The sequence below is a fragment of the Nerophis lumbriciformis genome, linkage group LG20, assembly GCF_033978685.3.
Source record: "Nerophis lumbriciformis linkage group LG20, RoL_Nlum_v2.1, whole genome shotgun sequence".
Classification (NCBI taxonomy): Eukaryota; Metazoa; Chordata; class Actinopteri; order Syngnathiformes; family Syngnathidae; genus Nerophis; species Nerophis lumbriciformis.
This window is the reverse complement of record NC_084567.2, coordinates 38,623,979-38,638,175: the sequence shown is the minus strand read 5'-3', so window position 1 is coordinate 38,638,175 and position 14,197 is coordinate 38,623,979. Positions and strand designations below refer to the sequence as shown.

At 39.0% G+C, this 14,197-nt stretch overlaps 1 protein-coding gene across 3 annotated transcripts in view; it reads left to right on the top strand.

The window, feature by feature from the left end:
- The window catches only part of igsf9a (immunoglobulin superfamily, member 9a), a 228,671-nt gene that overhangs the window by 181,014 nt on the left and 33,460 nt on the right, over positions 1 to 14,197 (top strand). For all 3 annotated transcript variants that reach the window (XM_061980875.2, XM_061980874.2, XM_061980872.2), the window contains exons 16-17: positions 1,234 to 1,442; positions 7,087 to 7,171. In XM_061980875.2, coding sequence (XP_061836859.2) covers positions 1,234 to 1,442; positions 7,087 to 7,171 — 294 coding nt within the window. The remainder of the gene's footprint in view (positions 1 to 1,233; positions 1,443 to 7,086; positions 7,172 to 14,197) is intronic.

Genomic DNA, 14,197 nt, shown 5'->3' with positions numbered 1-14,197 from the left:
CGGTCTGTCGGTCTGTCTGCCGGTCTGTCTGCCGGTCTGTCTGTCTGTCTGTCGGTCTGTCGGTCTGTCGGTCTGTCCGTCCGTCCGGAATAACTATAACAACGGACTATAAGCATATTAAAGTTGTGTGATAACTTACACATAATTATTCTAACACAAATGAAACAAAAATCACTCCACTCCAAAATCATCAGCCCGGAGGTTGGGTCTGGGGCGCAGTTGGGTGTTCCAACAGGACAATGACCCCAAACACACGTCAAAAGTGGTAAAGGAATGGCTAAATCGGGCTAAAATTTAAGTTTTAGAATGTCCTTCCCAAAGTCCTGACTTAAATCAATCAATCAATCAATCAATGTTTATTTATACAGCCCTAAATCACAAGTAACATGTGGACAATGCTGAAGAAACAAGTCCATGTCAGAAAACCAACAAATGTAGCCGAACTGCACCAATTTTGTCAAGAGGAGTGGTCAAAAATTCAAGCAGAAGCTTGTGGTTTGACCCAGCACATTTGCTCACATTTTCAGTAGACCCATAATAAATTCATAAAAGAAGCAAACTTCATGAATGTTTTTTGTGACCAACAAGTATGTGCTCCAATCACTACATCACAAAAACAATAAGAGTTGTAGAAATGATTGGAAACTCAAAACAGCTATGACATGATGTTCTTTACAAGTGTATGTACACTTTTGATCACGACTATATATATATATATATATATATATATATATATATATATATATGTATGTCTGTATGTATGTATGTATGTATGTATGTAGGCCCCTGGCCAATTTTTTTTTAACCCAATCCGGCCCCCTGGGTCAAAAAGTTGGGGGACCCCTGTTTTATTGTGTTTCCTCATTGTCTAAAACTCTATAAGAGAGTTTGACCTAATGTCTGTGTGAGTACGTCCACCTGTGGCAGCACAACAAAACCCGTTAACAGAGAGGTAGGCAAAACTGTGCGTAAGCTCACGCCAAAATGCACAATGACTTGACGCTTTGGCGGTGTTTAACGCAAGTATCCAACATTGTCGGAACATTTACTAGTCAGAAAAGACAAAATTCATCCGAGATCCCTTCAGTTGTTTACGTTAAATTGTTGGCAGCCGCTGTAAGCAAATCTGTTTGAGCATCAGGAATGTAATTTCCTGCTCTCTGATTCCAACTCACTATCTTGGGGCTGCTGCTTAATTACCTAAAAACTGTTTTTGTTTTTTTTCCCTACCAGACGCTGCACCGCCGAGAGGTCAGCCTGTGTCGCTGTCAGCTTATCAAGGCTCAGCAGGTATTGTTCTGCAGTGGTCCCTGGCGGAAGCCCGGAACCCGCCCATCTCAGGGTTTGTTCTCCAGTCCCGCACCAAGCAAGGAGACTGGCTCAGTCTGGATGAAGACATTAGTGCCAACACCAGCCAGATAGTCGTCCCGGGTCTACATAAGGTATCAATCTCTCCTGGCTGATCAAATTTTGAGTAAAAATTGATTTTTATTTGTTGAATACTTCTAGGTAGACTATATTGCCAGAAGTATTTGGCCACCCATCCAAATGATGAGAATCAGGTGTCCCTAATCACTTGGCCCGGCCACAGGTGTATAAAATCAAGCACTTAGGCATGGAGACTGTTTCTACAAACATTTGTGAAAGAATGGGCCGCTTTCAGTGATTTCCAGCGTGGAACTGTCATAGGATGCCACCTGTGCAACAAATCCACTCGTGAAATTTCCTCGCTCCTAAATATTCCAAAGTCAACTCTCGGCTTTATTATAAGAAAATGGAAGATTGGGGAACAACAGCAACTCAGCCACCAAGTGGTAGGCCACGTAAACTGACAGAGAGGGGTAAAGTGCAAAAAGGTCGCCGACTTTCTGCACAGTCAGTTGCTACAGAGCTCCAAACTTCATGTGACCTTCCAATTAGCCCACGTACAGTACGCAGAGAGCCTCATGGAATGGGTTTCCATGGCCGAGCAGCTGCATCTAAGGCATACATCACCAAGTCCACTGCAAAGCGTGGGATGCAGTGGTGTAAAGCACGTGGCCACTGGACTCTAGAGCAGTGGAGACGCCTTCTCTGGACTGATGAATCACGCTTTTCCATCTGGCAATCTGATGGACCAGTCTGGGTTTGGAGGTTGCCAGGAGAACGCTACATTTCGGACTGCATTGTGCCGAGTGTGACATTTGGTGGAGGAGGAATTATGGTGTGGGGTTGTTTTTCAAGAGTTGGGCTTGGCCTCTTAGTTCCAGTGAAAGGAAGTGTGAGAGTCCAGTCCATAGTGGATCTAACATAATAGTGAGAGTCCAGTCCATAGTGGATCTAACATAATAGTGAGAGTCCAGTCCATAGTGGATCTAACATAATAGTGAGAGTCCAGTCCATAGTGGATCTAACATAATAGTGTGAGAGTCCAGTCCATAGTGGATCTAACATAATAGTGAGAGTCCAGTCCATAGTGGATCTAACATAATAGTGTGAGAGTCCAGTCCATAGTGGATCTAACATAATAGTGAGTGTCCAGTCCATAGTGGATCTAACATAATAGTGTGAGAGTCCAGTCCATAGTGGATCTAACATAATAGTGTGAGAGTCCAGTCCATAGTGGATCTAACATAATAGTGAGAGTCCAGTCCATAGTGGATCTAACATAATAGTGTGAGAGTCCAGTCCATAGTGGATCTAACATAATAGTGTGAGAGTCCAGTCCATAGTGGATCTAACATAATAGTGTGAGAGTCCAGTCCATAGTGGATCTAACATAATAGTGTGAGAGTCCAGTCCATAGTGGATCTAACATAATAGTGAGAGTCCAGTCCATAGTGGATCTAACATAATAGTGAGAGTCCAGTCCATAGTGGATCTAACATAATAGTGAGAGTCCAGTCCATAGTGGATCTAACATAATAGTGAGAGTCCAGTCCATAGTGGATCTAACATAATAGTGTGAGAGTCCAGTCCATAGTGGATCTAACATAATAGTGAGAGTCCAGTCCATAGTGGATCTAACATAATAGTGAGAGTCCAGTCCGTAGTGGATCTAACATAATAGTGAGAGTCCTGTCCATAGTGGATCTAACATAATAGTGAGAGTCAAGTCCATAGTGGATCTAACATAATAGTGTGAGAGTCCAGTCCATAGTGGATCTAACATAATAGTGTGAGAGTCCAGTCTATAATGGATCTAACATAATAGTGAGAGTCCAGTCCATAGTGGATCTAACTTAATAGTGTGAGAGTCCAGTCCATAGTGGATCTAACATAATAGTGAGAGTCCAGTCCATAGTGGATCTAACATAATAGTGAGAGTCCAGTCCATAGTGGATCTAACATAATAGTGTGAGAGTCCAGTCCATAGTGGATCTAACATAATAGTGAGAGTCCAGTCCATAGTGGATCTAACATAATAGTGTGAGAGTCCAGTCCATAGTGGATCTAACATAATAGTATGAGAGTCCAGTCCATAGTGGATCTAACATAATAGTGAGAGTCCAGTCCATAGTGGATCTAACATAATAGTGAGAGTCCAGTCCATAGTGGATCTAACATAATAGTGAGAGTCCAGTCCATAGTGGATCTAACATAATAGTGTGAGAGTCCAGTCCATAGTGGATCTAACATAATAGTGAGAGTCCAGTCCATAGTGGATCTAACATAATAGTGAGAGTCCAGTCCGTAGTGGATCTAACATAATAGTGAGAGTCCTGTCCATAGTGGATCTAACATAATAGTGAGAGTCAAGTCCATAGTGGATCTAACATAATAGTGTGAGAGTCCAGTCCATAGTGGATCTAACATAATAGTGTGAGAGTCCAGTCTATAATGGATCTAACATAATAGTGAGAGTCCAGTCCATAGTGGATCTAACTTAATAGTGTGAGAGTCCAGTCCATAGTGGATCTAACATAATAGTGAGAGTCCAGTCCATAGTGGATCTAACATAATAGTGAGAATCCAGTCCATAGTGGATCTAACATAATAGTGAGAGTCCAGTCCATAGTGGATCTAACATAATAGTGTGAGTCCAGTCCATAGTGGATGTAATATAATAGTGTGAGAGTCCAGTCCATAGTGGATCTAACATAATAGTGTGAGAGTCCAGTCCATAGTGGATCTAACATAATAGTGTGAGAGTCCAGTCCATAGTGGATCTAACATAATAGTGAGAGTCCAGTCCATAGTGGATCTAACATAATAGTGAGAGTCCAGTCCATAGTGGATCTAACATAATAGTGAGAGTTCAGTCCATAGTGGATCTAACATAATAGTCTGAGAGTCCAGTCCATAGTGGATCTAACATAATAGTGTGAGAGTCCAGTCCATAGTGGATCTAACATAATAGTGAGAATCCAGTCCATAGTGGATCTAACATAATAGTGAGAGTCCAGTCCATAGTGGATCTAACATAATAGTGTGAGAGTCCAGTCCATAGTGGATCTAACATAATAGTGAGAGTCCAGTCCATAGTGGATCTAACATAATAGTGAGAGTCCAGTCCGTAGTGGATCTAACATAATAGTGAGAGTCCTGTCCATAGTGGATCTAACATAATAGTGAGAGTCAAGTCCATAGTGGATCTAACATAATAGTGTGAGAGTCCAGTCCATAGTGGATCTAACATAATAGTGTGAGAGTCCAGTCTATAATGGATCTAACATAATAGTGAGAGTCCAGTCCATAGTGGATCTAACTTAATAGTGTGAGAGTCCAGTCCATAGTGGATCTAACATAATAGTGAGAGTCCAGTCCATAGTGGATCTAACTTAATAGTGTGAGAGTCCAGTCCATAGTGGATCTAACATAATAGTGAGAGTCCAGTCCATAGTGGATCTAACATAATAGTGAGATTCCAGTCCATAGTGGATCTAACATAATAGTGAGAGTCCAGTCCATAGTGGATCTAACATAATAGTGAGAGTCCAGTCCATAGTAGATCCAACATAATAGTGAGAGTCCAGTCCATAGTGAATCTAACATAATAGTGAGAGTCCAGTCCATAGTAGATCCAACATAATAGTGAGAGTCCAGTCCATAGTGAATCTAATCTAACATAATAGTGAGAGTCCAGTCCATAGTGGATCTAACATATTAGTGAGAGTCCAGTCCATAGTGAATCTAATCTAACATAATAGTGAGAGTCCAGTCCATAGTGAATCTAATATAATAGTGAGAGTCCAGTCCATAGTAGATCCAACATTATTGTGAGAGTCCAGTCCATAGTGGATCTAACATAATAGTGAGAGTCCAGTCCATAGTGAATCTAACATAATAGTGAGAGTCCAGTCCATAGTAGATCCAACATAATAGTGAGAGTCCAGTCCATAGTGAATCTAATCTAACATAATAGTGAGAGTCCAGTCCATAGTGGATCTAACATAATAGTGAGAGTCCAGTCCATAGTAGATCCAACATAATAGTGAGAGTCCAGTCCATAGTGAATCTAATATAATAGTGAGAGTCCAGTCCATAGTAGATCCAACATTATTGTGAGAGTCCAGTCCATAGTGGATCTAACATAATAGTGAGAGTCCAGTCCATAGTGAATCTAACATAATAGTGAGAGTCCAGTCCATAGTAGATCCAACATAATAGTGAGAGTCCAGTCCATAGTGAATCTAATCTAACATAATAGTGAGAGTCCAGTCCATAGTGGATCTAACATAATAGTGAAAGTCCAGTCCATAGTAGATCCAACATAATAGTGAGAGTCCAGTCCATAGTGAATCTAATCTAACATAATAGTGAGAGTCCAGTCCATAGTGGATCTAACATAATAGTGAGAGTCCAGTCCATAGTAGATCCAACATAATAGTGAGAGTCCAGTCCATAGTGAATCTAATATAATAGTGAGAGTCCAGTCCATAGTAGATCCAACATTATTGTGAGAGTCCAGTCCATAGTGGATCTAACATAATAGTGAGAGTCCAGTCCATAGTGAATCTAACATAATAGTGAGAGTCCAGTCCATAGTAGATCCAACATAATAGTGAGAGTCCAGTCCATAGTGAATCTAATCTAACATAATAGTGAGAGTCCAGTCCATAGTGGATCTAACATAATAGTGAAAGTCCAGTCCATAGTAGATCCAACATAATAGTGAGAGTCCAGTCCATAGTGAATCTAATATAATAGTGAGAGTCCAGTCCATAGTAGATCCAACATTATAGTGAGAGTCCAGTCCATAGTGGATCTAACATAATAGTGAGAGTCCAGTCCATAGTGGATCTAACATAATAGTGTGAGAGTCCAGTCCATAGTGGATCTAACATAATAGTGAGAGTCCAGTCCATAGTGGATCTAACATAATAGTGAGAGTCCAGTCCATAGTGGGGCCAGCAGGAGACCATCCCGAGCGGAGACAGGTCAGCAGCGCAGAGACGTCCCCAACCGATGCACAGGCGAGCGGTCCACCCCGGGTCCCGACTCTGGACAGCCAGCACTTCATCCATGGATACCAAAACATTTTTGGACAATTCCATGCTCCCAACCTTGTGGGAACAATTTGGAGCTGGGCCCCTTCCTCTTCCAACATGACTGTGCACCAGTGCACCAAAGCAAGGTCCATAAAGACATGGATGACAGAGTCTGGTGTGGATGAACTTGACTGGCCTGCACAGAGTCCTGACCTGATAGAACACCTTTGGGATTAATTAGACGGATACTGAGAGCCAGGCCTTCTCCGCCAACATCAGTGTGTGACCTGGAAGAATGGTTGGAAAATTCCTATAAACACACTCCGCAACCTTGTGGACAGCCTTCCCAGAAGAGTTGAAGCTGTAATAGCTGCAAAAGGTCATATTGAACCCTATGGGTTAGGAATGGGATGGCATTTTTAAGTTCATATGTGAGTCGAGGCAGGTGGCCAAATACTTTTGGCAATATAGTGTGGGTGTCAACATGCATTCTGTCTCCTATCAATCCTTGGCTTTTCCTTCTTTTGCTCTCTAATATAGTCCTAGTCACATTCAAATCAACTTCATTTGCATTGCAGGCACGGTCTTGTGTTGACAAAGTGAGGCTTCATCCCGTGTGTGTGTGTGTGTGTGTGTGTGTGTGTGTGTGTGTGTGTGTGTGTGTGTGTGGTCACAGGACTGCGTATATGAGCTGCGGCTGCTAACTCGTCGCGGCGAGCTGCTGAGCGAGCCCAGTCCATCAGTCAATGTCTCCACCACGGGTAGGTGTTTGAGCGACCTTGCACATAACATTACTGTCCCCCTTCCTCGTCTTTTAATCCGCCCGCCGACTCGGAATAAAGCTCAATTCCTATTCCCCTTCCTTGTGTTTCCCCCCCAAAAATTGGAGCAGCCCCGCAGGGAACATTGTCCATTAGATTCCCCAATGGAAGAAATTGCCACGCTGATAACTTATTGAAAGGATAGTTACATACTATTTGTGCTGTTTTTGTGCGCTGTATCTTATTGTGAACGTGACGTGAATGTTTCATGATGTATATTCTGCAGGGATCGACTTGTTCAATGCAAAGGATGTCATTTTACACAGCCTGTGGGTTATTTAACGGAGCAGCTCGTCTGATTAACTCAGCCCGAGCAAATTATCCAGAACAATACCGTTTTTAAGATTCACAGATAACGATCCTCAAGGACACGTGTTGTTGATTAGACACACGTACATCTGCAGACTCCAGGCCTTCTACGGTATTTATGATGAATGGCGTGCAGGCCCTAACCAATCTGGCGCCCTAGGCAAGATTTTAGGTGGCGCCCCCCCCCACATCGGCAGTGAAGTGTATACAGGTAAAAGCCAGTAAATTAGAATATTTTGAAAAACTTGATTTATTTCAGTAATTGCATTCAAAAAGGTGTAACTTGTACATTATATTTATTCATTGCACACAGACTGATGCATTCAAATGTTTATTTCATTTAATTTTGATGATTTGAAGTGGCAACAAATGAAAATCCAAAATTCCGTGTGTCACAAAATTAGAATATTACTTAAGGCTAATACAAAAAAGGGATTTTTAGAAATGTTGGCCAACTGAAAAGTATGAAAATGAAAAATATGAGCATGTACAATACTCAATACTTGGTTGGAGCTCCTTTTGCCTCAATTACTGCGTTAATGCGGCGTGGCATGGAGTCGATGAGTTTCTGGCACTGCTCAGGTGTTATGAGAGCCCAGGTTGCTCTGATAGTGGCCTTCAACTCTTCTGCGTTTTTGGGTCTGGCATTCTGCATCTTCCTTTTCACAATACCCCACAGATTTTCTATGGGGCTAAGGTCAGGGGAGTTGGCGGGCCAATTTAGAACAGAAATACCATGGTCCGTAAACCAGGCACGGGTAGATTTTGCGCTGTGTGCAGGCGCCAAGTCCTGTTGGAACTTGAAATCTCCATCTCCATAGAGCAGGTCAGCAGTAGGAAGCATGAAGTGCTCTAAAACTTGCTGGTAGACGGCTGCGTTGACCCTGGATCTCAGGAAACAGAGTGGACCGACACCAGCAGATGACATGGCACCCCAAACCATCACCCAACCATGCAAATTTTGCATTTCCTTTGGAAATCGAGGTCCCAGAGTCTGGAGGAAGACAGGAGAGGCACAGGATCCACGTTGCCTGAAGTCTAGTGTAAAGTTTCCACCATCAGTGATGGGGGCGCACCATGCTGTTATAATGTTATAACAAATAATATTTCTATTAAATAGGCTTTACTTTGCATTTTAATTAACGTGGGATTATGTTTTGTATTTAGAAATAATAGTACCAACTTTTTTTTTTTTTTTTTTTTTTTCTCCAACATTTGTGACACTGGTGTGGCGCCCCCTGATGGACGGCGCCCTTAGCATTTGCCTATACGGCCTATGCCACGGGCCGGCCCTGATGGCATGAAATATATACCATATTTCCCGGACTATAAGGCACACTTAAAATATCCTTGATGGCATGAAATATATACCATATTTCCCGGACTATAAGGCACACTTAAAATATCCTTGATGGCATGAAATATATACCATATTTCCCGGACTATAAGGCACACTTAAAATATCCTTGATGGCATGAAATATATACCATATTTCCCGGACTATAAGGCACACTTAAAATATCCTTTCGTTTCCTCAAAACTCGACAATGCGCCTTATAACCCGGAATTATTTTGGTTGTGCTTCGACCTCGAAGCTGTTTTATTTGGTACACGGTGAAATGATAAGTGTGACCAGTAGATGGCAGTCACACATAAGAGATACGTGCGGACTGCAAGGTGACTCAAGTAAACAACACCAACATGTTATATGTTCCATTGAAAATATAGAGCATGACATAAAAAAAATCTATCAAAATGTTTTAGTAGGACTTTGGTAAGCTATGAAGCCGCACCGCTTGATGGATTGTACTGTGCTTCAACATAGGAGTATTATTATGGTGTGTGTATAAGGTAAGACATATTTGTCAGGATCTGTGGTCTGGATGATGTTTTTGTTATTTTCTGTTAGTTTTGGACTCTTTTAGTTCCTGTTTGCGCTCCCTTGTTTGTTTAGTTACCATGGCGACCTATTAGTTTCACCCGCCTCATGTGTTCGGGACACGCACCTGCTCTAATCAAGAGACTATTATTTAAGCCTGTCTTTGCCAGTTAGTCATCCTGGCGTCAATGCTTGTGTCATGCCACAGTTCCATGCTTAGTTCATGTTGCTCGTTCCATGTCCTATTCCAAGTTTTTTGCTAGTTATTTGTTTCATGCCACAGTAAGTCTTGTTTGTTTTATGCATACTTGCCAACCTTGAGACCTCCAATTTCGGGAGGTGGGGGGCGGGGGGCGTGGTTGGGGGCGTGGTTAAGAGGGGAGGAGTATATTTACAGCGAGAATTCACCAAGTCAAGTATTTCATATATATATATATATATATATATATATATATATATATATATATATATATATATATATATATATAAGAAATACTTGACGAATACTAAGTCAAGTATTTCATATATATATATATATATATATATATAAGAAATACTTGACTTTCAGTGAATTCTAGCTATAAATATATATTTCTTTTATTTTATATATATGTGTGTATGTATATATATATATATATATATATAAGAAATACTTGACGAAATACTAAGTCAAGTATTTCATATATATATATATATATATATATATATATATATATATATATATATATATATATAATATATATATAAGAAATACTTGACTTTCAGTGAATTCTAGCTATAAATATATATTTATTGTATTATATATATATATATATATATATATATATATATATATATATATATATATATATATATATATAAAATAAATACTTGAATTTCAGTGTTCATTTATTTACCACATATACACACACATAACACTCATCTACTCATTGTTGAGTTAAGGGTTGAATTGTCCATCCTTGTTCTATTCTCTGTCACTATTTTTCGAACCCTGCTGAACACCCTCTCTGATGATGCATTGCTGTGTGGCACGCACAAAAGTGCCTTCATCAAATGCACTAGATGGCAGTATTGTCCTGTTTAAGAGTGTCACAAACATTGCTGTTTACGGCAGACAAACTGCTTTACGGTAGACGAAAACGTGACTGCTGTTGTTGCCGCGCTGGGAGGACGTTAATGAAACTGCCTAACAATAAACCCACATAAGAAACCAAGAACTCGCCCTCGATCATGCTCGTCACTCCCGTTGCATGCTGGGTAGTGTAGTTGTTATATTCCCTAGCTCATAACATCACATCTTTCCCCCTATAAAGAAATAATATTAACTCAATAAAGTGTATTTCTTTTTTTAGCTTTAACTTTTCATTTTTTAGCATTGTAACCACATTTGCAAACAACTTTTCTCTTCATAGAATTTTCTTTCAATAAAGAAATAAAGTGCAAAAATGTCAGAGCATCATAACAAACAGTTATGTTCCAATAGCAGCAGAAGTGCACTTTTTGGAGAGTTGTATTATTTTCAGTTTTCTGCCCAAGGGACTGATTTTATTTAACACTATATTATTATTATTTATACACCTATAGTGATCACAGAGACAGGTTGTTTTTGTGTTACTGTATATATTTGTTTTTCTGAAAAATCCCACTTAATATACTTTGGGTAACAACAGTCAATATTTATTTATTTTATTTTATTTTTTTAGGGGGGGTAACAGTCAATATTTATTTATTTATTAGATTTTTTTTTTCTTATATAATAAAAGTGAGCTTTTGTTAAACCAAATATTGTGTTTTTTTTCCATATACAACAACCTATCTGGACTCGATAAGAGAATCGATAAGGAATCGGTTCGATAAGAGGATTCGATAATGGGCTCGAACTCGATCATTTCTTATCAAACATCATCCCTAGTTATTGTCAGGACTTGGACTATGGCTACGATTGTTCTCCCGTGGTGCAAATGATTTGGACCAGATATGGCGTGAAGGTGAATACATTTTAATTCTAACTCAAAAAAATACAAAAAGGTATAAACAAAAGGCGCTCACAGCGGAGGTAAAACAACTTGGCTATGAAAACAAATACTTGCACGTGGGCAAAAAAACTAAGGACATGAACAAAAGTCGCTAACTGTGGTATGAATAGAAACAACTTACTTGGACATGGCATGAAGTGCGCAGAGGTAAACGAAGTGTGAAGCAGAGAGTCAGGGGTATGATGTCGCCAGGGAGACTTCCTGGCAACAATGGGCTTAAATAATAGTGACATGATTAAAGACAGGTGCGTGAGTCGTGAGGGCAGGTGAAAACTAATGGGTTGCTATGGTGACAAACAAGAGTGCACAATGAGTCCAAACGTGGAACAGGTGAAACTAATGGGTAACCATGGAAACAAGACAAGGGAGTGAAAAGCCAGAAACTAAAGAGTCCAGTAACTAAACAAAACAAAACATGATTACACAGACATGACAGTTATGGGACATTCATCCTCCGCTGTTGCCATTTCTAATATAAAGTAGTGTAAAGTTCTTACTTATACCTGTCAGTAAACTCGCCATGAAAGCGCTAAAACATACCGGTGTGGTGAGTTTACATTATTCACCCAAGGAACTTTAGTTATTAGAGAGTTCCGGTTGAACATTTTTTCATCATCTATGCAACATTTTGACCAAAGAACCACCATTACATGTTATGTAGACCACAAGGAAGTCTTTTACATTTAGAAAAAAAATTAATAATATGACCCCTTTAATGCGCCTTTTTTATGAAAATAGACCTGACTAGACCCGCTCATCGGCATTGCGCCTTAAAATCCGGTGCGCCCTATGGTCCGGAAAATAGGGTATGCACAAACAGTGCATTAATGCCCTCTTCCATGCACTTTTAAAGAGTGCCTGATAAAAAGCATTTATCGATCTAAATTTCTGTTCAAATATGGCGATTCATTTCATTTATTTGACAGCAACAATTTTGTTTTTGCTCCGGAGTTGTTATATATTCCTCCACATCCACCATTTCTGGATGGTAGAAAAGCTGATTTTAGGTAAATCTCGCACACCAGATGGTTTGTTGCTCACAGCCATCTGGTAAACTGCTGTTTAGAAATGGCTTTGGAAAAGTGTTTGTGGTCTTGCTGTCTGCCTTTTACATCCATTTTGGGGAGGATCACAATAACAACAGCAGCAGTGGACAAGCCAGACTGGACATAGGGCCGCTGCAGGATGTTAGAAGTAGGCATGTCCTGATCCTGTAGCAACAAAAACAAACAAACATCGGATAATGCAGGCTTCCATCTAAAATGTCCGATACAAGTAACAATACGTGCACCCGTGCTGCCCGTTTACTGCCAGGTAACATCTAAATATCCTCCCATAGGCACACAACTATGATATTTTCTTGCATTTCGATTAAGTATATATATAAAATAAATACTTGAATTTCAGTGTTCATTTATTTACACATATACACACACATAACACTCATCCTACTCATTGTTGAGTTAAGGGTTGAATTGTCCATCCTTGTTCTATTCTCTGTCACTATTTTTTCGAACCATGCTGAACACCCTCTCTGATGATGCATTGCTGTGTGGCACGCACAAAAGAGCCTTCATCAAATGCACTAGATGGCAGTATTGTCCTGTTTAAGAGTGTCAGAAACATTGCTGTTTACGGCAGACGAACTCCTTTACGGTAGACGAAAACGTGACTGCTGTTGTTGTGTGTTGTTGCCGCGCTGGGAGGACGTTAATGAAACCGCCTAACAATAAACCCACATAAGAAACCAAGAACTCGCCCTCGATCATTCTACAGTTATAACGTGATTGGGCGGGCACGCTGTTTATATTGTGGGAAATATTTTTTTTCTAATTTCGGGAGATTTTCGGGAGAAAATTTGTCCCGGGAGGTTTTCGGGAGAGGCGCTGAATTTCGGGAGTCTCCCGGAAAATCCGGGAGGGTTGGCAAGTATGTGCTACTAGGAGATAGAACCTAAACAACAGCTAAGCACACAACAGCACACAAGTTAGACATACATAAGTGTCCTTAATTCAGGGATGTCAAACTGGCTGCCATCAGTAAATAATTTACGAATTTGCCTATGCATTTTATTATAAAATATATATATATATATATATATATATATATATATATATATATATATGTATATATATATATATATAAAAATGTAAGTACACTGTAAAAAAAAACATCTGTATATTTCACATAAAAAATTGTTGCAAAATCTACAGATTTTTTTTTTTTTTTAATTTTTTTAATATTTTTAAATTTTTTAAATATTTTTTACTTTTTTTTTAACTTTTTAAAACTTTTTTTAAACTTTTTTTTTTAACTTTTTTTTTTACTTTTTTTTAAACTTTTAAAAAAAAATGTTACCCTAACCCTAATCTTAACCCTAGCCCTAACCCTAACCCTAAAAAAAATGTTAATTGTTAAAATTGTTTAAAAAAATTAAAAAACTTTAAAATTGTTTTAAATTGTTTTAAATTGTTTTAAATTGTTTTAAATTGTTTTAAATTGTTTTAAAAAATTTAAAAAATTTTAAAAATGTTTAAAAATGTTTTACAAATTAAAAAAAAATAAAAACATTTAAAAACTTTAAAAAAATTTAAAAAATTTGAAAATCATTTTTTACCTTGAAAAAAACATTTTACCTTGAAAATTTTTTTGTACCTTGAAAATCATTTTTTACCTTGAAAAAAAAAATTTTACCTTGAAAAAAAAAAATTACCTTGAACATTTTTTTTACCTTGAAAATCA